The sequence below is a fragment of the Leucoraja erinacea genome, chromosome 17, assembly GCF_028641065.1.
Source record: "Leucoraja erinacea ecotype New England chromosome 17, Leri_hhj_1, whole genome shotgun sequence".
Lineage (NCBI taxonomy): Eukaryota > Metazoa > Chordata > Chondrichthyes > Rajiformes > Rajidae > Leucoraja > Leucoraja erinaceus.
The window spans coordinates 13,620,605-13,643,068 of record NC_073393.1 but is presented as its reverse complement, the minus strand read 5'-3'; the positions used below and the strand labels follow the sequence as shown (position 1 = coordinate 13,643,068).

The following is a 22,464-nucleotide window of genomic DNA, read 5'->3' as shown; positions in this document are numbered from 1 at the left end:
AATATGGAAACAGGATGCTCGATTGAGGGAAAGATTAATGCAAGTAATCCAGGTGTCATTTCTTACCTCTTGTTTCAACAGCGTAATTGAGTAAAAGAACAGAGTTGTAAAGCTTCATTGGTTTGTGGTGCAATTGGCCTTTAATGTATCTTGGCTCTTCCTCTAGCATTGCATTACAACCATCTTCTACCAGAAAGTGCTTCAAGTTGATCGCATTTGCATGAATTAGTGACAGTCATCAGAAACTGCAATAGTAAGTTCAAGAATGCATATTGTTTGTGTTGCTGATGTGGTATTGCATTGCTATTATTTTATTGGGCAACTGGAAAGTTGCAGCTGCAAAGCAGAATTATTGATTGTAGTCTTGAGTACCACTCGGACACCACCGGAGCCATTGTGTCCTTTGACCAGCTGTGAAAACTTACAGCGCTAAAGGCCCGGGTTCGATTCTGAATATGGGTGCTGCCTGTATGAAGTTTGTACATTCTCAATGTGACCGCAGGGATATATTCTCACTGTGACTGCATGCTCCAATTTTCAAAGGTTCAAAGATCAGTTAATTATCACATACCAATTAAGGTACAGTTAAACTCTTATTACTATACAACCATAATAAAAAAAGAACAACAAGACACACAACTACATAAAAGTTAACATAGACATCCACCACAGCGGATTCCCCACTTTCCTCACTTTGATGGAAGGCAATAAAGTCCAATCTTGTTCCTCTTTATTCTCCCGCGGTCGGGGCAGTCAAACCATCTGCAGTCGGGTTTGATGCAGACCTCGGGTGCCGCCTGTGTGGAGTTGCACGTGGGTTTTCTCTGGGCAGTCGTATCCTCCCACATCCCAAATATATGCAGGTTTGTAGGTTAATTGGCCTCCATCCTGTGTGTAGGGAGTTGATGTGAAAGTGCCATAGCAGAACGAGTGTGAATAAGGTCATATGTGATAGAATTAGGCCATTAGACCAATCAAGTCTACTCTGCATTTCAATCATGGCAGATCTATCTCTCCCACCTAACCCCATTCCCCTGCCTTCTCCCCATAATCTCTGACACCTGTACTAATCAAGAATCTCTGGCTTAAAAATATCCACTGACGGCCTCCACAGCCTGCTATGGCAAAGAATTCCACAGATTCACCACCCTCTGACTAAAGAAATTTCTCCTTATTTCCTTCCTAAAAGAAGGTCCTTTAATTCTGAGGCTATGGCCTCTAGTCCTAGACTCTCCCACTAGTGGAAATATCCTCTCCACATCCACTCTATCCAAGCCTTTCACTATTCTGTATGTTTCAATGAGATCCCCCCTCATTCTTCTAAATGAGTGATTGGTGCAGTGATGGGTGATCAGTGGTTGGTCTGGGCTTGATAGGCCGAAGGGAGAGTTTTCAAGCAGTATCTCTAAACTAAATGAAACTAAAAGTCCTGCTGCCACACAATAGTATACGTCCCTGTCCACTTGTGCGTAGTGAAAATCATGTTGTATTTTAAAAAGGATCCTCTAACCGAAGAAGGGTCTCGACCCGAAACGTCATCCATTCCTCCTCTCTAGAGATGTTGCCCTGTCCCGCTGAGTTACTCCAGCATTTTGTGTCTATCTTCTAATAACTGGAGTTGACCATACACCAGAGTGGTGAGGTCAGGGTGATCCCTTCTTTGGCTCTCTGACACCGCCACATGGCCAACATAATAATGACATGTTTCAGAAGTTTGCAATGAGATTGTGTTTTGAAGAATCCCAGATACCCAAATATATCTGAATGTTAGACAATCTCTAACTGACTTTGATGTGAAATTGTGTTTAACCATTGAAGAACTTAAATAAGTTGGTCTAAATGCTTTTTGTTTTACTTTTTGAAGATCCTGTGGTCATGTGATAAGGTCCAAGGGCCTGTATGAGTTGTGTAAGCCACCATTGGATGGGGTCAAGGCAGGTCTGAATTGTTTTGTGCTTCCACCTTACTACAAATCTTATTTTCAAAAATGGATTTCACAGAGAGAGCAGATCCTGACCTGAAACATCACCTATTCACGTTTTCCAGTGATGTGCCTGACCTGCTGTGTTACTCCAGCACATTGAGTTGATCTTTGGTATAACACAGCATCTGTAGTTCTTTGTTTCTACATTTTGGCTTGTTTCACAAGGCAGGGTGGGCTTGTACCGTAGCTGAAAGGCAAAAGCTGACTGCAAAAAGGTTCACAGTGAAAAGGGGTGCAGGCAAAGTAAAGATCCAAATCTGTGCTGACTGCAGGGTGAGATTTGCATACATTTTGAAGATTTGATACACTCATCCCAGGAAGTTTCCTGGTTTGTGTAAGAAGGTGCTGGTTTAAACAGAAGTTAAACACAAAATGCTGGAGTAACTCAGCTGGATAGAGAGAGCAGTGGGTGACGTTTCAGGTTGAGATCCTTCTTTACTGGTTTCATGTCGTAGGCCAGCACTCCCTTGATGGCTGGACTGGAGTTGTTGCTCTGAGGGGTGTTGGTTATCACAAGGCCATGCACCAAGCATTTGTCAGGAGAAAGACCCTAATGCACACATACACCTGCCGTGCCTGTGTGCAGTGATGTCCATGTCAAAGTGTCTGAAGTGACGCCCCTATGGCCGCTGTCTGTGAGGGTCTGATGTTTCAGGGACCAAAGATAATACTGTTGTCACACCTCTTAATCACATCAGTTCTAACACAGTCTTCACAGAGCAAAGTCCTCATCCAGTGGCAAGGACGACCAAAATGAATGGGGATCAAGGTCTGCTGCAGGGTATTAATGTTGACACACAGATGGGTAGGTGCCTACTCCCAGCATGTATATATAGAATGATGAGCAGGTGTGTGGCCCAAGTTAGGGGTCAGCATCGTGGGTGATTGTGGTTGGAGCAGGTATCGGGGGTGAGGATGGTCCATGGTTGGAGGTGAGGGTCGGGAGTGTGGGTAGTCTGTGGTTAGAGTTGGGTACACAGCCAGTCTCCATGAAGCATTGGTGGATGGGTAGGCTGAGAAGCAAGGAGGGAGGCAGTGAGCAAGGGCTCCAGTCTTGAGCCCACACGTATGACCAAAATGTTCTGGAAATACAGAAAGCTTAATTGTTTTAAGACATCTCAATACCAAGGAGCCTTTGCTTAAACATTTTAATTTTATTGTAGCAATAAAACCTCAGCTGAGAAAACATTTGTGTAAATAATTGAAAGTTTTTTGATGTTTGAGTGCCTGTTGAGTCAAGACCTAAACTAAAGTCATTGATGAAATGACTCTAGCTCAGGAAATAGAAGCCTTTCTTTTAACAATAAAGGGCCTGCAATGCGGAGACATCTTTTATCAATCTACCCATGTTAATTTACAGTGCACATGTCTTAAAGAACTAATAAAAAATGCTTACTTTGATCTGGTAGCTCTGATTAAATTTAACCCTCCCTCCTCGCAATTTTGAAACAAATATTGGGTTTTTTGCGCTCGTATTTCCGACCTGTGTTGTTACTGCCAGGAAATTCTTCTTCGAGCATAGATACGTTTCTCTCAGCATGTTAATCATCTAATACAGTCCAAGAGCAAAATGTAACTCGTGCTGGTATAAAAGAGGCCACCTCTCCCTTTAGCAATGTGCCCTCGTGGAACAGAATGTAGTTGTGTCATGAGTGAGATTGCTAGCCTCCCACTAGCACCCACACATCTGCAGTACCAGTATTCACACATCACTAACAATTAGATGATGCTCCCCATTATGATACATGTGTATCAGTGGAGGTTGTCTAACAGATACCCATACGCACCTATTTATAAACCAATAACACATTTTATTCCATTTGAGCTTTTTAAGGAAGACTTATATTCTTAAAAGTAATTGCAAATTGCTATTTTGAAGTTCAGCAGAATCCAGGAGAAGAAATTGCATTCGGAGAGCACTCACTTAGGGGTGAATTTAGTTCTATAGGATCAAATCATGGGTCAAAATATTCATTGGTAAAGCCACAGACTAGGATAATGTATAGTTTAAGTGGCCTCCAAATGACATAGGAATTGGTTCCAAGGGGAATTAATAATTATGCACTTATTGCTTGGGTATGAAGAGGAATTCTAACTTTTTTTTACCAACTCTAGGTCCAGATTAAAGGCAAGACATTACAAAGACACAATAAATTACATACAAAAGCACAATACATGGTTTAAGATCAAGAATTTAAAAAATCAGTGTCCGACTATTCCAACGTCTCCACAGCTGGGATTGGTAGCGTGCAGTGCTAAACCTTATGTTTGATAAAAGCCAAAATGATTTCATTTTCAGAGTCATTAATCCAGCAAATAAATGTAAGCATAAGATTTCTTAAGACAGTTTGTAAAGTTTTAAGTAATATTCTCATTGCATCATTGTAAGCTTGCTTTTCTGTAGTTTGACTACAGGTGTGCAGTATAGAGTGGTGTACAATATGCTCTGAACAGGCACAGCTTCACTCCATCTGTACACGCACTAAACCTGCGTAAGAGAATGTTTACTTCTGCATACGTCATACGCCATTGCCTATAAATATCCTCATCATCTGTCATTGTTCTGCAATAAAATGTCCAAGATATTTTACCTTATAACAGACATTAAATTTGAAAATACAGTGTTTGTCATCAACATCTTTAAACAAGATCAAAGATTAATTTTATTTATTGGGAATTATGTATTAAATTAACAGGTCTTACTGAAATTAAAGGAGCTATGGTACAGCTCCCAAAAAGAAGCAAGGGGATGGTTTCAAACTCTGCTACGAGCCAGCATGGACCCAATGGGAAGGATGGCCTCCTGTGTAATAATGTACAATTGACTTCCGTTGATAAAACAAGGGAGTGGGACTAATGTAACGTGTAGACTAGGCATAGTTTATCTATGCACTTGCGCTTAATCCACCAAGCCCTGCTGAATCTCCCAGTTGTTATCCATTGTAACTGCCCTTCCCATTCCCATCCTGACCTTCCAGTCCTGGGCCTCCTACATTGCCAGAGTGGGGCCACGTGCAACCTGGAGGAATAGCACCTCGCCTTCCCATAGCTTGGGTAACTTACAACCTAATGTTATGAACATGGAATTTATCAATTTTAGGCAACTATCCTACTAATATCAATTATATAATAAATAGTGTTGATATAATATCAACACTAATTATACTAATATCGATCTCCTCCCCCCCCCCCCCCCCCCCCCCGCTCTCTTCACTGTGCCCCACCTGAATACATGCCCATTTCTCCTTTTCCACCTATATCCCTCCTCCAGCTTCACAGTTTATGCCTCTTCTATCTTTATCTCCCACTTGGATGAAATTGAGATGGGGTCTGGATATTTATATCTCATAATTTATGACCAATGCATATTTACTTTCCTAGGAATTTCATCCCATAATTGGCCTGAAGCTTCTTTTGCAGCATGAAGAAATTTGCAGAGTTTTGCCAAGTACCAAAAAAACTATAGTTTTGAACGACAGGTGCCGTCATCTAATGTCATACTTTTAACACATGCTTACACATACAATGAGAAGAAGAAAACATATGATGCAAGACTGAACCTATTAAAAAAGTGTTCTTAATACATAATCTGAACTTTAAGTCAAACACATCTAAGAATGGAGATGAACCTTCTTGTTGCACGTGTTCTAATATTCCTGGGTTTGGCTGGACAGAGTTCTCATCCCTCAGTCTTATCACTTTCGGTGCTGTGGTGTAGCATAAATAACTTTGCTAAACTCCCGCTGGCCTCTTGGTGGGACATGGGGACATCTTGTTTTCCTGTTCATCTGGTTGGGCTTTATGCCTTTCTTGAGATACCTTGAATCCACAGTCATGGGAGCCATCCTGTGATTAGGTGGTGTCTGCATAAGTTTAAAAGGTAGTATCATAAAAGAGGTTAATGAAATGTTGAGTGATGGCATTAAACTCCTCAGCTGTCACAAGGGTCATTGTTTTTGTTTTTTGCCTTGTGCTGATGAGGCATTAAGGATCTGGAGCCTCACTGGCCCACACTAACGCAGTTGGTGTCATTTTTAAACCGTGGCTCTCCAATGTGTCCACCCATTTCACTCTTCTCAGATTCAGATTCAGATTCAATTTTAATTGTCATTGTCAGTGTACAGTACAGAGACAACGAAATGCATTTAGCATCTCCCTTGAAGAGCGACATAGCAAACGATTTGAATAAAATAAAAAATAAAAAAATTAAAATAATAATAATAAGTGGGGGGGGGGGGGGGGGATTGGCAGTCACCCCTACGTCAGCGGCCAGAAAGAAGCTGTTCCTCGACCTGCTGGTTCGGCAACGGAGAGACCTGTAGCGCCTCCCGGATGGTAGGAGGGTAAACAGTCCATGGTTGGGGTGAGAGCAGTCCTTGGCGATGCTGAGCGCCCTTCTGCCACTGATCTGCAGCTCCTGCCTGCAAGTCTTGGTATATTCAGATGTTTCGTTTCGAGATGCAGCATGGAAACGGGACCTTTGGCCCACTGAGTCCATGGTCACCCGTTCACACTAGTTCTGTTATGCCACCTCATCCACTTCCCCCACGTTAGGAGCAATTTACAGAGACCAATTAACCTAGAAACCTGCATGTCGTTAGGATGTGAGGGGAAACCAGAGCACGCAGAAAACCCGTGCGGTCACAGAGAGAATGTGCAAACCCCACAAAGACGGCACCTGTGGTCAGGCTCGAACCCGGTCTCTGGTGCTGTGAGGCAGCAGCTCCACACGCTGCGCCACTGTGCCGCAATATGTTTCTGATAAATATGGCCCAAATATGCTCAATGTTTCAAAGCTTTCTTCCTACCTCCATCCCCAAAATCACCACTGGTTAAAATTTAAGCCTCGTTTAGATAAAGTTACTTGAACCAGGGTTCAATGGAAAACGAGTTCATTGAACTATACTCCTTTCTACTGGCATTACCTTCCATAGACGTATAAGAGAGAGGTTTATTTGGGATTATTAAACCAGTTCTTCAACGCTATGGAGGAAATCGAATTTCTAATTTTCATATTTCCTTACAACGGAAGAAGGCCATTCAACCCATCAAATGCTTGCCAGCCGATCATGGTTACGATCCAGGACAAACTGTAGAAGGGAAGACCCAGTGGCAAAGCCTTTGCTCAGCCACCTCAATCTCCTTAAACAAATGACAGAGTTGCTGATAAAGTGTTACTGTGTGCTTACCCTTTCTTCCCGAACATTTCTGTACTCATCGTTTCTTCTTTTGCCTGGCAGAGATTAAAGTGACAGGAAACATAATTACGGACAAGTCTACACTTTACGCTGCCTCGCCAAGGTCACCAGCAAAAACAAGGGTGACTTTTTGGGAGGTCACGTTGCAGTTGTATAAGATATTGATGAGACCGCATTTAGAGTATTGTGTTCAGTTCTGGGCACCATGTTATAGGAAAGATATTGTCAAGCTTGAAAGGGTTCAGAGAAGATTTACAAGGATGTTGCCAGGACTAGCGGGTCTAAGTTAGAGGGAGAGGCTGAATAGGATGGGTTTCTATTTCTTGGAGCGCAGGAGGATGTGGGTGATCTCATAGAGATGTGTAAAATCATGAGAGGAATAAATCTGGTATATGCACCGAATCTCTTGCCCTGAGTGAGGGTATTGAGGGCCAGAGGACATAGGTTCAAGGTGAAAGGGAAAAGGGGGGTCAGTTATAAATGTGGACTTATTGTCTGAATGTTTGCTTGAATATTTATCGTCAAATTAGCTACAACTGGTTTAAGAGGTGGAGAGTGATCATCAGGCGTTGCATTATGAGAGAGGTAGAAAGCGAATGGTATGTTAGCATTCATAGCAAAAGGATTTGAGTAGAGGAGCAGGTTCTACTGCATTTGTACAGGGCTTAGTGAGACCACACCTGGAGTATTGTGTACAGTTTTGGCCTCCTAATCCGAGGAAAGACATTCTTGCCATAGAGGGAGTATAGAGAAGGTTCACCAGACTAATTCCTGGGATGGCAGGACTTTCATATGAAGTAAGACTGGGTAGACTCTGCTTGTACTTGCTAGAATTTAGAAGATTGAGGGGGGATCTTATCAAAACTTACAAAATTCTTAAGGGGTTGGACAGGCTCGATGCAGGAAGATTGTTCCCGATGTTGGGGAAGTCCAGAACAAGGGGGTCACAGTTTAAGGATAAGGGGAAAATCTTTTAAGACCGAGGTGAGAAAAACATTTTTCACACAGAGAGTGGTGAATCTGTGGAATTCTGCCACAGAAGGTAGTTGAGGCCTGTTCATTGACTATATTTAAGAGGGAGTTAGTTGTGGCCCTTGTGGCTAAAGGGATCAGGGGGTGTGGAGAGAAGGCAGGTACAGGATACTGAGTTGGATGATCAGCCATGATCATATTGAATGGCGGTGCAGGCTCGAAGGGCTGAATGGCCTACTCCTGCACCTATTTTCTATGTTTCTAAACCTTAGGTAGGTTAAAAGCTATGCTGTATGGCTCTTTGATACAGTGGGACTGGGACCAGTTACCCTGGTGCAGCTATTTAGATTGTTAACTAAGGTTGGGACTATTTTGAAAAATAAAAGTGGAAACATTATTTTAAACTGCTGTTCAAGAATACTAAATTGACCAAACCAATATGGCAAGTGAAGATATATACACAATACTGGGGTAGCTCAATAGGTTAGGCAGCATCTCTGGAGAAAAGGAATAGGTGACGTTTTGGGTTGAGCCCCTTCTTCAGACTGAGGGTCTTGACCCGAAACATCACCTATTCCTTTTCTTCAGAGATACTACCTGACATGCTGAGTTACTCCAACATTTTGTGTCTATCTTTGGTGTAAACCAGCATCTGCAGTCCCTTCCTACACAATACGGCAGGTGATCCAATTTTTGCTTTTCTTACCATAACTGAGAGATTACAAAATCCACTTGTCAAACCAACAATTGATGAGTCATAAGAAATAGGAGTAGAATTAGGCCATTTGGCCCATCAGGTCTACTCCACCATTCAATCATGGCTGATCTATCTCTCCCTCCTAACCCCATTGTCCTGCCTTTTCCCCTGACGCCCGTAGTGAGTGTAGGAAGGGACTGCAGATGCTGGTTTAAACCAAAGATAGACACAAAATGTTGGAGCAACTCAGCGGGACATTCCTGGTATCCATTCCTTCTCTCCAGAGATGCTGCTTGAGTTACTCCAGTATTGTGTGTCTATCTACAGTAATTGACAAGGTTCTCTTCTGATCTGTAGTCAATGCCATTTTATTTGTCTGAGCAGAATGTCGACTTTCCCTCTCCGGTTAACTGAATTATCAATTAAATCAGAGTACAATTACTTAAGATAAATACACCTTATTTAAAAGGTCACTTAAAACATTTTAATCTAATTTTGTGAAATATAAAGAAAACAATTGTGCACACTTACGTTTGCATACACAACATATGGCTGTAACAAGCAGGGTCAGAAGTAGGGCTCCACTCCCTAAACAGATGTAGATCCACCAGGAAACAACTGCTGATTCTGCCTCTACAAAGTGCACACAAGTAGCAAATACTATTACATAGTATTCCATTACATAGTTAATGTGTGAACATTAGTAAATGTGTGAACAAAACACCATTCAAGCCTGTAAGTAAACATATGAATATAATCTGACAATACCACATCCTGATAAGTGAACATAGTGGTTGCAAATAACACTGGTTTATATATCACTCGTAAGTTTTTTAAGTTAAGGGGGGAAGGCAGTGGGGCCATTGGTAGAACAGAACAGTTTCCAATTAAATTGATAGAACAGTTTTAGTTTGCTTTCTCCATTCTCTTCTGGTACCTCTCACCACTACATCATTATGGTTGTCCCTCCCCTGATGGATGAAGAATCTATCAGTCCTTTGTTGTTCATCTCATCAGCATCGAAAATGGAGCAAACTACTCTGCAATTCTGACACAGGCTGGCAGGAGCTTTCTCATCCACACAAATACAACTTGCTTGAAGGGGTGTCAGCTGCATGCAAATTCAACTTTATATTATTGATGCAATTGAACGTCCAAATGGATCTGGAAAATAAACGATTAATCTGGCAGGCCCCGCCTTTGCCCAACTAACAGATTTAACAATCTTCATTCTCAGAATAAGAGTCTGAAGAAGGGTTCCGACCTGAAACGTCACTCATCCTATATCTCCAGAGATGCTGCCTGACCCACAGAGTTACCCCACCACTTTGTGTCTATTTTTGGTATAAACCAGTGTCTGCAGTTCCTTTATACTGATTTTCCAGAGTGTTGTTTAATTGGTACTCCAATGTACTTATAGTTTAGTTTTGTGATACAGCGTGGAAACAGGTCCACCCAGTCCACGCCTCCTCACCCTAGTTCTAGGTTATCCCAAATTAGCATCCACTCCCTGTACACCAAGGACAATTTGCTGAGACCAATTAACCTGCAAACTTGCACGTATTTGGAATGTGGGAGGAAATCAGAGCAGCCAGACGTGACCCACATGGTCACAGGACAAACGTGCAACTTCCACGCTGACAGCACCCAAGGTCAGCATCTACCCTGTGTCTCTGCTGCTTTTAATTCATTTTAAAAGACCAAAACTGTTCTACAATAACACTACAGTGAAGCCAGCAAGTTTCAAGGGATCACAGTCAGTGGAAGCATGCGGGCTGAGAAGTGAGAACCGAGCCCCCGAGCAGTATGTTTTTCTGCAAAATTAGAGCACATGGTATTGGGGGTAGGGTAATGACATGGAAAGAAAATTGGTTGGCAGACAGAAAACAAAGAGTAGGAATTATCGTGTCCCTCTCAGAATGGCAGGTATTGACTAGTGGTGTTCCGCAAGGCTGGGTGCTGGGACCGCAACTATTTACAATATATATTAATGATTTAGAAGAAGGAATTAAAGTAACATAAGTAAATTTGCAGATGACACAAAGCTGGGTGGCAGTGTGAACTGTGAAGAGGATGCTATGTGGATGCAGGGTGACTTGGACAGGTTGAGTAAGTGGGCAGATGCGGTATAATGTAAATAAATGTGAGGTTATCCACTTTGGCGGCAAGAACAAGGTGGCAGATTATTATCTGAATGGTGTCAGATTAGGAAAACGGGAAATGCAACAAGACCTGCGTGTCCTTGTACACCAGTCACTGAAAGTAAACATGCAGGTACAGTAGGCAGTGAAGATAGCTAATGGCATGTTGGCCTTCATAACAAGATGATTTGAGTATCGAAGTAAAGGGGTCCTTCTGCAGTTGTACAGGGCCCTGGTGAGACCACATCTGGAGTATGTGTGCAGTTTTGGTCTCCTAATCTGAGGAAGGACGGGACTGTCATATGATGAAACTTGTATTCACTGGAATTTAGAAGAATGAGAGGGGATCTTATAGAAACATATAAAATTATTAAGGGATTGGACAAGCTAGATGCAGAAAACATGTTCCCGATGTTGGGGGAGTTCAGAAACAGAGGCCACAGATTAAGAATAAGGGGTAGGCCATTTAGAAGTGAGATGAGGAAAAACTTTTTAACCCAGAGTTGTGAATTTGTGGAGTTCTCCGCCTCAGAAGGCAGTGGAATCCAATTCACTTGATGCATTCAAACGAGAGTTAGATAGAGCTCTCAGGGCTAGCGGAATCAAGGGATATGAGGAGAAGGCAGGAACTGGGTACTGATTGTCGATGATCAGCCATGATCACATTGAATGGCGGTGCTGGCTCGAAGGGCCAAATAGCCTCCTCTTGCACCTATTTTCTATGTTTCTATGAGTGGACAGAGCGGGTTTTGTACTATCCCGGAAGCCAGACGATCGGAATTTACTGCATTCCGCTCCAGCCGTAACCGTCGCAACACACCTGTAAACAATATTTCATCAGAGTGCATGTATTTCATTTGAGAACCTACAACAATGACCGTACCTTCAGCGTCAGATTTGTAAACGTAAACCTGGTTTTGCACCCGCTTGTCGGGATAGGAGACCCGGCAGGTGTAGACCGTCCCGTTCCGAGCTGGGTGCTCCTCCTCCAAAGAGCTGGAGACCTGGAAGAGGTCTCCTGGCCACGGCTGGACATGGAGCTCGGCGCTGTTGTCCACCTCGGAACCGTTCACAATCCACTTGATGTCCAGCTCCCGAGACCGCGATTTCGCAGCTGTACAGAGGAGGCGCAGGAAAACGGAGGAGCCTTTTCTAACCAGGGTGGAGGTAATCTGCGGTGGGTTGTCGGAAACTTGGGTACAGGAGAGACAAAGAGAGTCAAGGAAACATAATCCAAATTGATACAATCGCAGGTTCAAATATTTTCTCAGCCATATGTTGCATCGTAATATCCAATGTATTATGTTTGGAGTTTAGAGACCCAGCGTGGAAACCTGACCCACCGAGTCTACGGCCCATGAGTTCACGCTAGTCCTTTCGCATCCACTCCCTACGCATTGGGAACAATTTACAGAGGGCAATTAACCTACAAGCCCGCAAGTACTTGTATATGTGAAACGCGTCTGTGTATTTGAGATGCATTGTTTGGGATGTGGGAGGAAACCGGAGCACTCGGAGGAAACCCACGCGGTCACATGGAGAATGTGCAAACTCCACACAGAGAGCTCCCGAGGTCAGGATGAAGCCGAGGGCTCTGGTGCAGGCAGGTAGCAGCGCTACCGCGGCGCCATCGTGCCGCCATGTCCATTTGTTAAACAGTAAAAGTTATTATTCCCAATACCTTCTGCGACCGCTAGCATTGTGATGTTTTCCCGCTTGTCCCCCGGACCACCGTTACACTGTGAAAGGGAAAGTCAGGGCCGTTTCTCCCGGTTTTCCCCAGAGATGCTCCTGCATCCTCTCTCCCTGTTTGCGAGCTCCGACGCGCTGGGATGTCCGCGCACTGCCGGGCCGAACCGCCGCCCCCGCCGGGCTCCGCGCACACGCACTGCCGGCGGCCGGCCGTTTGATCATGTCCACAAACAGCCGCGCTAGACTGGAGCTTTGTAGCCGATGTACAGCAGACCAAAGATCCTATAGCTTTGCTATATGATCTTTGCAGAACAGCTGGCGTCATTTAGAGGGTGAATGTCAACTCCAGCTCATTCCCCCATTTCTCCTTCAGCAAGACGCCGTCCTGCGGTGGATGCAGTAACATCCATGAACAACCCGGGGTTACCCATTTCCAGAACGGACACCAACCTGGCGGAGAGATCTAACCCCCCCCCCCCCCCTCACCTTGGTCCCTTCTTCCTTCCTCCCTCACTCACTCACCCCTGGACAAGCACTGGTCTTTTTTCTTACAGAGGTTCCCGCTAAAGACTCATTTTCTAACCCTCCCCATACTCGTACGTTTTAAAATATGCCGTAGTGCGTTTCCAGTGTTGTGAGTTTGGTCCCGATTTTATCAGATGTGATCGCTTGATTATGCAGCGTGCTGTATCTGGCAGTGGAGACAGACTTAAGCGTGGGGGTATTAGTGTCATGAAACCATAAAGTAATGGAGCACTGAAACAGGTTATTCGGTGACCTTCCTGCTCCCATCCACACGAGTACCATGTACCAGAATTTGGCACAGAGCCTTGTATTTCCCAGTAAGTGTGCTACCCTCTACCCTCTCATTGAAAAAACAAATCATCCTCAGATCCCACTAAGACTCCTAGCCCTTACTTTATTATCACATGCCAAGGCGCGTGATTTTTCTTTTCAAGCAGTTCAGTAAGATAATTACCCCCCCCCAACCCCACCCCATCAGCATCTTCTCCTCCAAGGAAAATAATTTCAGTCTCTCCTTGAAGCTAAAGCATTCCTGTCTCTTCTTAAGGGGAACATTCCTTCCTATAATATGGCAACTGGAACTAAACAACACTCCAGTCAAAAATAGTCTCCTCCACTATTCTGTGGTAACAAGGAACTGCAATTGCAAAAAAGACATAAAGTGGCGGATTAACTCAGCATATCAACAGCATCTTAGGAGAACATGGATAGATGGTCTTTCTAAGGTAGACACAAAATGCTGGGGTAAGTGGGTCAGGCAGCATCTCTAGAGAAAAGGAATAGATGGCATTTCGGGTTAGAACCTTCTTCAGACTGTTTTGGCTGAGGAGTGTGAGGAAGGGTATCGACCGTAAACATCACATATTTCTTTTCTCCAGAGAACCTGCCTGAGTTACTCCAACAATTTGTGTCGATCTTTGGTATAAACCTGCCTACACAATTCCTTCCTATCCTAGACGATGTTTCCGGTCGGGACCCTTCCTCAGACCTGGCTGATAGTGCTGCCAACATGTGCAGTCAGTCGAAGAATTTAGTCTGAAGGGTCCGACCCAAAACATTATCTCTCCATGTTCTCCAGGGATGCTGCCTGACCCGCTAGGTTATTCCAGTCTGTTGTGTCCTTTTTTCCTCCACTATCCTGCCAACTCTGCCACATTTATCTTGCCCAATCCTTAATCCTCGCCAATTACCAGACATCACATATGTCCCATTTCTTTACCCTAATTTACCAAAGATTAATGCTGATGGTATTGTCAAAATGTGCAGTCATCCAGAGGATTCAGAAAATGTCAGAATTCAGCAAATGTTGATCAAGAAATTGAGAAATACAAGTAGAATGTCCGAGTAATCTTGTGAATAACATAAAAAAACAAACTATAAGTGATTAGAAGAGGTTAATATACAATGCTTACTGACTGAGGCAAGAGAAATTGGAAAATTAAAAAAAGTTTAAAAAAGGTTTGTGTCTATGTTCACAAGAAGGCAGAGAAATAATAGATAACCACAGGTTTAGAGAAAATGGCCACCTGTAAGAGCTATGTTAAGCACAAACAAGGTAATTAATAATCTTGTAGATAAGCAAGTTTGAGGGCCGATTGATCATACTATAACATAATTTTACTCTGAATGCAATTTAGTTCATTCTGTCATTAAGTCCTTAAAACAGTGCAAAGCAAATTATGAAGATATGAAATATGAATTGGGTAAAGAATTTGGGTAACTACATTAAAAAGTCTGTCTTTGAACAAACAATGGCTATCATTGAAAAGATGACTACACGGTTTACAACACATATATATTTCCTTAAAGCATAAAACCTCACAGGAAGACAGTCTAACTGTGGTTAACAAAGTAAGTTAAACATACGATTACATTAGATCAAAGAAAAGGTTTTATAAATTTGCAAAAAAGTACTGTTAGCAAAGGATTATTAATCTGCAAAGGCCAACTAAGAAATTAGAAAAAGGGAAAGTAGAATATGTATATAATCTAGTAAGGAACATAAAACAGAGTATAAATCTTTAACAGCAATGAGGTTCCCATTTAAATTAGTATTAAAACACAAAGTACTTGTGCGAAAACATCGGGATAAGCGCTCAATCAAGAAAACAAAGCCCTATGTCAAAGTGGTATCTAATTTGCCTATACACATTTATGCTATAGGACGATAACTTACTCCATATTCAGTAACAGGCTATCTGCATGTTAACAAGCACACAAATACTAAGTGTGTCGATGCCAGTGTATCATTGGGGTTATCAAATGTTAATACAAGTCTTTTATAGATAATAGAAGAACTTAAGCCAATAACTCCCCAGGATCTGTTGACCTTCATCCCAAGGTTCTGCAGGTGGTGGCTATGCATATAGTGGACATACCAGTTGTCATCTTCCATAATCACACAGTTCCCAGGGCAGTTCCCACAGATTGGAGGGCAGGTAACAAAAACTGAGAAATAAAGACAGAGGAATATTTGAGGCTATCCATTTTGGTGGAGAAAATGGAAAAACAAAGGATTTTGTTTACTTGTTCAGAGATTGGAAGATTTGCTTCTCTGGAAGATTGGAGTTACTTACAGCTCTAGTGAGACTGCATCTGGAATATTGTATACAAATTTGGTCTCCTCAGCTAGGACAGATACACTTGGGAATGAAGATGCATAATGAAGGAACTTAGGTTTTATTAGATGAATATAAATTAAGCAGATTTGGTCAAATCTCTCAAGGATTTGTAAAAATGAGAGGTGAACTTATTGAAACATATAATATTTTTCCAGGGCTTCAGTACAAGGAGACACAGTCTCAGCTTTGCACACAGAAATGAGTACAGGAGAAATATCTTAATGCAGAGGATGGTGACCCCGTGGAATTATCTATCATCGAGACAGCGGAGGCTTGATGCACTAATTATCTTTCCCCAAGTGGTGTGTCCAGAACCAAGGGTGACAGACTGAATAAGCCATTGGACATTCGACTGACTTGAGAAAACCTTTCTTCAGCCATAAATAGTGAATCTTTGGAATTCTCTGCCTATGAAAACCGTGAAAGCTCTGTTACTGGGTCAGAGAATATTGAATGTTTGGATATTGAAAGAATCAAGGGTTATGAAGTTAGGGCAGAAAAGTGGCACCGAGGTGAAGGAAGATCCTTTTCCATATTAGACTTTAAAGATAGAGCATGGAAACATTAGGCCCTCCGAGTCCGTGCCGACCCCATACAATAGCATTATCTTGCACACTAGGGACAATTTACTTATTTTCCCCAAAGCCAATTAAGCAACAAACCTGGATGGTCTTAGATTATACAGACAACACCCGTAGTCAGCATCAAATGCAGGTCTCTGGTGCTGTAACTCTGCCGCTGTGCCGCACATTATTGAATGTAGAAATAGTGCAAAGGGCCAAATGGTCTGTACCCATTGCTAAAATCCACCAGTATGCTTCCTGACCATTCCCAAACTGTCCATGCAGCTGGTCTTCAATTGCCTGACCCACCATCCACTTCTGTTCTGCTCCTTGGTAGAAAAATGACCAAGAGTCAGCTCCTTCACCCCTAAGTCCAGCTCCAGCATTCCACCAAATCATGATGAATCATCAGTCTCCACTCCTACCTCTTCATACCATAAGGAATAGTCGAATTAGGCCATTCGGCCCATCAATTCGATTGTGCCATTCAATCATGGTTGATCTATCTCTTCCTCCTAACCCCATTCTCCTGCCTTCTCCCCATAACCTCTGACACCCGTACTAATCAAAAACTAATATCCTTTTATCCCTTTGGCATTAAGAATTATATTAACCTCTTTCATGATGATGTTTAATGACTCAACATCCACTACCTTTGCGAAAAGGTTCTCCACTCGCTGCCGAAGAAATTTCTCCTGAACTCAATCTATAATCAGTGGTGTTCCACTGGGATCTGTGTTGGGACCTCTGTCATATACATAAATAACTTGGATGATAACGTAGATAGGTTAGTCACACCAAAGATGCAGATGTGGGTTCGATCCTTCCGATAAAGAAAACCCCAGTGTTTTTGCTGAAAACGATCTTAAGTTTAGTTTAGAGATACAGCGCGGAAACGGGCTCTTAGTGGCCCGCGAATTAACATGCAAACCTGTACGCCTTTGAAGTGTGGGAGGAAACCGGAGCACCCGGAGAAAACCCACGCGGTCACAGGAAGAATGCAAGATCGAGATCGAGCCCAGGTCTCTGGCGCTGTGAGGCAGCAACTCTACCGCCGCGCCGCATCTTCATCTCCAGAATATTTCAGTTACTATGCGGAAAACGTGTCGAATGACATTGACCTTGAAATCGGTTCAGAATTAGGTGCAATAAATGTGTCCATCTCGTTCACAGTATTACAAAACATTGAAAACAGTTGCACACCGAACTAACCCGCGGGAAAATGTAATACAAACGGGCCAGGGGTTGATTGAATATTATAAACGGGTTAAACCACCAAGTCGTGAAATATTATAGCATAAACTAAATCCATTAAGTATCGAACAATTTTAAATACACCCAATAGTATTTAAAATTGGTTTGACCAAAATAACCCGTTTATAATATTGAATCAAACCCTGTCCCGTTTGTGTTAAATTCTCCCGCGGGTTAGTTCCCTGTGCAACTGTTTTCAATGTTTTGTTATACTGTGATAAATATATTGGGTGTCAAAATTATTCGATGTATATAATTTTAAATACACCCAATATATATATAATATACATTGGGTGTATTTAAAATTATATACATCGAATAATTTTAAGACACCCAATGTGTTAAAATTATTCGATAGTTAATGTATTTAGCTATAAATTATTCGATAGTTAATGTTTTTAGTATAATATATATATTATATATCCCTCACAGATGTCACATATCCCTCACATATACATATATATATACACACACAATTGAATAAATCTTTGTGAGGAACATCTGATCACACAGTGTGTGTGTGTGTGTGTGTGTGTGTGTGTGTGTGTGTGTGTGTGTGTGTGTGTTTTGACTGGCGATATCCCTCACAAAGATGTATTCAATTGTCTTTGCTGATCAGTATTGGCTTTGTAAACCTTCGTTCATTTTCTTCGGTTTGACAATGTTCGTGTGCTTCTGGTCCCGAGCTGAACACGCAAAGGGGTACATTCAGAGACAAAGTCAGGAATGTCCCGAACGGAGATGGGAATGGGGGTGGGCGCTAGGGGAAAAAAAATCTGGTAACACTCGAGCGCACTGATTAAAAAAAAAAAAAGCAAAACCGTTGTGGGAACTCAGCGAGTCAGTCAGCCCGCCGGATCAGTTACGCTTCAAGCGTTGGAAACACAAGAGATCGATGCTGAAATCTGGAGATTCTTAAACGAACTATTGAAGGCAGAATATCCCGATACAGGGTCTTGACCCACGCAAACCCTCGACTATCCCTCCACAGATGCTGCCTGACCCGCTGAGTTCCTCCAGCAATTTGCTTTGCGGAGTTAGCTTTACTGCAGCGGGCGGCGGCTCACACTAGCAGTTGAAACAACATATATCATGTGAGTGTTTAAGAGGGAACTGCAGATGCTGGAGAATCGAAGGTTACACAGAAAAGCTGGAGAAACTCAGCGGGTGCAGCAGCATCTATGGAGCGAAGGAAATAGGCAACGTTTCGGGCCGAAACCCTTCTTCAGACTGAGGACTGACCTATATCATGTGAGGATTGACTGCAGTTGTTGGTATAAACCGAAGATAAACACAAAAAGCTGGAGTAACTCAGCGCCGAGTTACTTCAGCTTTGTATATCTATCATATATTTTTGGGAAGGTTTGTTAGCACAAAAGGGCCCCGAGATATACTTTCAAATGAGACTATAGATCCCCGTCCCCAATCTTACTCCACAAGAGAAATTAGGGAGATTTCAATTCCATGAACCCCATCCTTTGTTAACCGACCTCTGGTGTGGGACCTTGTCAAATGCCTTTCAAAGATCCACGTGGGGACACAAAAATGCTGGAGAAACTCAACGGGTGCAGCAGCTTCTAGGAGCGAAGGAAATAGGCAACGAGAGCCGGGTTTCTCCCAGCATTTTTGTGTACCTTCGATTTTCCAGCATCCGCAGTTCCTTCTTAAAGATCCACGTTGGTAAAGACCAAGTTGCAGACACAGCATGCGATAAAGTGGATACATATCAAGGTAGTCTTCATAACTATATACTTTTTTTTTCCCGGCTCGCCAATTTCGGACTGGAGGGCACGGTCTCGGAACGAGGCTCACGTAGTTTTGGATGCAGGAGAGAAGAAATGTTTTCACTTCTAGAGAGTTCACAAGTCCGTCTAAGGAGGACACGGATAGGCGAATGGGCAGGGATGCTTCTTCAGTCCCGACCCGAAATGTCGCCTGTCCATTCCCTCCACAGGTGCTGCCCGACGCGCGAAATTACTCCAACACTTTGTGTTTCACTCGAGATTCCAGCATCTGCAATTACTTAGACCAATTTCGCACCAATTCCATTTAATTCCCCCACATTCCCATCAATTAGCCCCGCCGTGATTCTACCATCGATCCCAAAAGAGCTCAGTGTTGAAGGGGGGTGCCGCTACTCACCGGTTACCAAGAGCTCCGTGCCGGTCCCGTTCTGCACTTTGTTTTTATATTGGACACTGCAGTAATAGCGGCCGGAGTCGGTGACCCGCACATCATGCAGGCGGAAGGCCGCGCTGACTTTATTCCGAATTTCAAAACTGTGCCTCTGGCCACTGCTGGCCTCCAGATAGGAGCGCTCGCCGCCCTTCCACCAGCGAACCTGGAGCCCGGAGTTGACCCGCACGAAGGGGAAGGTGCAGTAAAAGACCGCCTTCTCTCCCGCGTCGACGGTGAGAATCTGCGGCAGCTGTTTCACCGAATCACTGGAAACTAGAAAGAAAAATAAATGAAACGGACACGTGGGGCAGAAAACGCCGGAGAAACACTTAGCGGGTCGGGCAGCATCTGTGGAGAGAGGAACGGAGTCTGATAACGTTTACTTCTCCTTCAGAGACACAGAAGCCTGCAGATGCTGTCGTCTAGAGCAAATGCAAACCCTGCGTGTAGAAATAAGGAACTGCAAAGTGCTAGAGTAATTCAGCAGGTCAGGCAACATCTCTGGAGAACATGGATGCGGTGATGTTTCGGGTCCTGAGAAGGATCTCGACTTGAAATGTCACCTATCCACGTTCTCCAGAGACTCTGCCTGACCCGCTGAGTTACTCAAGCACTTTGTGTTCCGCTCTAGATTCCAGCATCTGCAGTTTCTTGGAAACTTTCCATTTTCCCGCCCGCTCTGTGATATAACAGTGGCCCCGGGTGAAAGGAGAACGCGTGAAGGGGAGAGGGGACCCACAGAGAGAGTACGAGGGGCGATGAACCACGGCGACTCGCTCCTGCAGTGTCGGCGCGTTGAGGATCGCTGCCGGGTGACCCACCTGCCGAGAGCATGGTCAGGTGTAGAAGCAGCATTGGCAGCCCGGCCATGGCTGAGCGCTGCCGGCGCGGAGAGGCACAGAGGCGGGGAGCGGCCCACGGCTCAATCAGATGGCTGCGGTTTGTTCTCAGCGCCCGGCTTCACCCTGCAGCTGCGACCGCAGTCAGCAACTGTCAAACCCGCTCGAGTGATAAAGGTGGGACAACTAATGTTGGGGCGGGAGGAGGGTTCATCCCACAGCGCCCATCCAGCCCGCTACTCTCTGTGCACTCCACAGTCTGAACAAGGGCCTCGACCCGAAACATCGCCTGTCCACCCCCACCCCTGTTGCTGCCTGATCCACCGAGTTCCTCCGGCACTTCGTATTTTGCTCAAGATTCCAGCACCTGCAGTTCCAGCATCTAGAGTGTGGTCCTGACCTCCCATCTACCCTGGAACTATCTTTAATCAGACTTTGTGTGAAGGGACTGCAGATGCTGGTTTAAACCGAAGATACACACACAATGTTGGAGTAACTCAGCGGGACAAGCAGCAACTCTGGAGAGAAGGAATGGGTGTCGTTTCGGGTCGAGACCCTTCTTGGTGTCGTTTCGGGTCGGTCTGAAGAAGGGCCTCGACCCGAAACGTAATCTATTCCTTTTCTCCAGAGATGTGTCTATCTTTAATCAGACTTTATCAGACTTCAATGCCATATCTTTGCACGAGATGTACCTTTATCATGTAGGATGATGGCTCGATTGTAATCATGCATTGTCTTTCCGCTGACTGGTTAGCACGCAACAAAAGCTTTTCACTGTACCTCAACGAAACCAAACTTGCAGGATTTGTAGGTTTTAATTCGCTTCGGTAAATTGTAAAATTATCCCTCGTGTGAAGGGTAGTGTTAGTGCATGGGGTGATCACAGGTTGATCCTGGTCACCATGCACATCGTCTAAAACATCAGAAGTCATCAATGGTTTCAAAGGTGACGGGCAGAAGGCGGGAAAATTGGGTTCAGAGAGGAATATTTGTCACATATATGAAGACACAAGTGCCGGAGTTCATTAATAATTAAGCTTTCATTCAGAAGGCTGGCAAATAATAACCGGCCAATAATTGTGTCAAATGTTATGAAGGATACTGTTATCAGTTTGTTATCAGTTTGTCTGTAATCAGCTTTAAAGCTTTTTCCATTCTGCAAAACATTTCAGATTTTTGACATCTCTACATCCATTTTTAAATATTTGCTGCTTTGTAAGTTTTCATGTGCAAAATTAAACTGAAATGGTTTTCTTACACCTTTCTAAAACTTCCTTCAGCTTTATATGGTACAATACGAGGCTTTTGAATAGGCACATACATGTATATGCAGGGCATGTTGGGATTTTGATCACACACAGGCAGAGGAAAATAGTTCAACTTGGCATCATGTTCGACACATACATTGGGCACCATAGGGCCTGTTCCTAAGCTGCGCTGTTCTATGCTTAATGGTCTTTATTTTTCATGGCATGTTTCTGAAATCCACGTAGCCATTTGCACTTATATTTATTGTTTACTGAAATAAATCATCAATTTCTTCATTTGAAAATTGAAATTTTGTGGAAATCTATTTCACAAATTTGTGATTATAAGTCGAAAAAAAAGAACTTGCGATATATTTCAGTACCCAGTGAATTAAAAAAAGAAAAATGCAGTTAGATCTTGTAAACTAAAAATGAGTTTAAAACTTGTTCAATTTGCTCAACAATAAATGGTTGCAATTAAATGATACAGTTTCTGCTGTATGTCTGTGCACAATGACTCATTCTCTTACAAGAAAGGTTTATTTCCATTCTC

General features: G+C 43.4%; 1 protein-coding gene across 1 annotated transcript; it reads right to left on the bottom strand.

Moving 5' to 3' along the window:
- Positions 1 to 5,183: 5,183 nt before the first annotated feature.
- On the bottom strand, positions 5,184 to 22,226 carry LOC129705152 (uncharacterized). Its single transcript, XM_055648588.1, has 6 exons — positions 20,647 to 22,226; positions 19,790 to 20,098; positions 11,876 to 12,184; positions 9,383 to 9,484; positions 7,174 to 7,217; positions 5,184 to 5,847 (listed from the first exon to the last, which is right to left on the bottom strand). The coding sequence occupies exons 1-6, from the start codon at positions 20,693 to 20,695 to the stop codon at positions 5,680 to 5,682; spliced, it is 981 nt and encodes a 326-aa protein (XP_055504563.1). The 5' UTR covers positions 20,696 to 22,226; the 3' UTR covers positions 5,184 to 5,679.
- Between the last annotated feature and the right edge of the window lie 238 nt (positions 22,227 to 22,464).

Excerpts from the sequence above, each read along its gene's own strand:
- LOC129705152 (XM_055648588.1), bottom strand. The coding sequence starts at position 20,695 with ATGGCCGGGCTGCCAATGCTGCTTCTACACCTGACCATGCTCTCGGCA. Across the intron at positions 7,218-9,382 it reads CATATGTTGTGTATGCAAAC|GCAAAAGAAGAAACGATGAG; the intron begins GTAAGTGTGCAC and ends AATCTCTGCCAG. Across the intron at positions 5,848-7,173 it reads GAAATGTTCGGGAAGAAAGG|ACACCACCTAATCACAGGAT; the intron begins GTAAGCACACAG and ends AAACTTATGCAG.